At 58.5% G+C, this 2,500-nt stretch overlaps 1 protein-coding gene across 1 annotated transcript in view, besides 3 other annotated features; it reads left to right on the forward strand.

Moving 5' to 3' along the window:
• Positions 1–2: 2 nt before the first annotated feature.
• Positions 3–173: a sequence feature (Protein overlapping with rRNA (P168DRAFT_212551, PKX99769.1) was converted to a misc_feature.).
• Positions 174–430: 257 nt separating this feature from the next.
• Positions 431–604: a sequence feature (Protein overlapping with rRNA (P168DRAFT_277161, PKX99768.1) was converted to a misc_feature.).
• Positions 605–910: 306 nt separating this feature from the next.
• Positions 911–1,207: a sequence feature (Protein overlapping with rRNA (P168DRAFT_339019, PKX99770.1) was converted to a misc_feature.).
• Positions 1,208–1,962: 755 nt separating this feature from the next.
• The window catches only part of P168DRAFT_307952 (uncharacterized protein), a gene marked incomplete at both ends in the record, with an annotated part of 1,063 nt that continues 525 nt past the window's right edge, over positions 1,963–2,500 (forward strand). The window contains 2 exons of the mRNA XM_024839154.1: positions 1,963–2,304; positions 2,351–2,500. The exon at positions 2,351–2,500 is cut by the window's right edge and continues 525 nt beyond it. Of these exons, the coding sequence (XP_024688366.1) occupies positions 1,963–2,304; positions 2,351–2,500 (492 nt within the window). The remainder of the gene's footprint in view (positions 2,305–2,350) is intronic.

Consider the following 2,500-nt stretch of genomic DNA (forward strand, 5'->3'; position numbering starts at 1 on the left):
CCGTCAATTTCTTTAAGTTTCAGCCTTGCGACCATTCCCCCCAGAACCCAAAACTTTGATTTCTCGTAAGGTGCCGAACGGGTCATAATAGAAACACGTCCGATCCCTAGTCGGCATAGTTTATGGTTAAGACTACGACGGTATCTGATCGTCTTCGATCCCCTAACTTTCGTTCCCTGATTAATGAAAACATCCTTGGCGAATGCTTTCGCAGTAGTTAGTCTTCAGCAAATCCAAGAATTTCACCTCTGACAGCTGAATACTGACGCCCCGACTATCCCTATTAATCATTACGGCGGTCCTAGAAACCAACAAAATAGAACGCACGTCCTATTCTATTATTCCATGCTAATGTATTCGAGCAAAGGCCTTTGAACACTCTAATTTTTTCACAGTAAAAGTCCTGGTTCCCCCACAGCCAGTGAAGGCCATGAGGTTCCCCAGAAGGAAAGGTCCAGCCGGACCAGTACTCGCGGTGAGGCGGACCGGCCAGCCAGACCCAAGGTTCAACTACGGCTTTTTAACTGCAACAACTTTAATATACGCTATTGGAGCTGGAATTACGCGGCTGCTGGCACCAGACTTGCCTCCAATTGTTCCTCGTTAAGGGGTTTAATTGTACTCATTCCAATTACGAGACCGAAAGAGCCCGTATCAGTATTTATTGTCACTACTCCCGTGTCGGGATTGGGTAATTTGCGCGCCTGCTGCTTCCTTGGATGTGGTAGCCGTTTCTCAGGCTCCTTCCGGATCGAACCTAATTCCCGTTACCGTTGCCACCATGGTAGGCACTATCCTACCATCGAAAGTTGATAGGGCAGAATTTGAATGAACCATCGCGGCGCAAGGCCATGCGATTCGTTAAGTTATTATGAATCACCAAGGAGCCCGAAGGGCATTGGTTTTTTATCTATAAATACACCCTTCCGAAGTTGGGGTTTTCAGCATGTATTAGCTCTAGAATTACACAGGTATCCATGTAGTAAGGTACTATCAATAACGATAACTGATTTAATGAGCCATTCGCAGTTTCACCGTTTAATCGCTTAAACTTAGACATGCATGGCTTAATCTTTGAGACAAGCATATGACTACTGGCAGAATCAACCAGATACCTAGATCGTGGCGGACCGTGGGGACGCGGCGCCGCCGGAGCGGGGGACGCGCCCTCTCGGGCCCTACAGGCCCCCCGAGGGGGGACCGGCATGTTCGAAACAGGCTTCCATCTGGAAGGGGCGCCACAGGGACGCCGGCCGCCGCGGCTCCCCGGCGTACCGGGGGACGAGGCGACCATCAATTGCCCCACTGAAAGCTCCCAGGCACCGGTCCGCACGCAGGGAATCCGCCAGGACGCCCGTGAGGGCGCTGACGGGCTGCGGCATACGGGCCTCGGGTGAGGGGTCGGACCCACGGTCACGCCGGCGAACGGCGGTTACCATAGGGCGGCTCCCCAGGAGACTGGGTATCGAGACTGGCCAGCGGCAACGATCCACAGACCCATCGGTGCGGGGACAAGCGGCCCCGGACCTTCGGACACCACCAGAACTACGGACACGCCACGGCATTTTATAGCCGCGGGGCGCCACCACGGGAGGGCAGGGGGGCCGGACGCTGGGAGGAACCACAGGCCAGTGGGCATCCGCACGCACTGTCTGCCTTCCTGCCGATACAACGCCGAACACCCGACCGCCGCGGGGACGCACCGCGACAAGCGGCAACGTGCCTACGGCTGGGGTGGGCGACCGCTCGCACTTCGAAGTGAGGTCCAACTGAGGGAACCCTGCCACCACCGGAACAGTACAAAGCGGCCAACCTGGTATGGAAGATGTGAGGAGGACGGGGCGGCCAGACTTGCGTCTGACTCGACCACTGCCTCCCACATGTACTCACCGACCCCGTTGGGGGCGGGGTGGCGTGCAAACGGTGGGTGGTCCGGAAGTGGCTGAGGGGGACACCTTAACTATGGCGGTGGGCGCAACTGGCGAGTCTGCCATACAAAGTGGGCCACCAGATTCGCCCCTAACGGGCAGGAAGGGGACTTGGGCGTTTTCACGGACCGGTCCACACCTCGCCGGCGCCCCTCGCCATCGCCCGCGACCCCGCGACCCCGCGACCCCCGCGACCCCCGACGTCCCCCTGGGGTCTCGTCGCCGGCCCAGCGCCAACTGGCGAGTGTCCGGGGGCGCCCTCCACGGCCCGGGGCAACCGCTGCCGACGGCGACATCACCGCCGCGGCCGGCTGTCTGGGAGCGATGGGGCCGCGGCCGGACCGGAGGGGTCCCGATGGGTGATGCATGTATGTATGTAGGTGGATATATATATGATGGTGGGTGTGTATGGATGTACCCAGGTATATATTTCCCGGTCCACCGACACACCCACCCGAACCCTTTCCCGGCACCATGGCAACGTCCCGGCGCACCCAGGCCCTCCTCGCCGTCTCCTCCTCCTCATGGTCCGGGAGCCCAAGCCGAGCCCGATACCGCCAACTGGTCAATCC

Source organism: Aspergillus campestris, assembly GCF_002847485.1.
Source record: "Aspergillus campestris IBT 28561 chromosome Unknown P168scaffold_24, whole genome shotgun sequence".
In the NCBI taxonomy this organism is placed as follows: domain Eukaryota; kingdom Fungi; phylum Ascomycota; class Eurotiomycetes; order Eurotiales; family Aspergillaceae; genus Aspergillus; species Aspergillus campestris.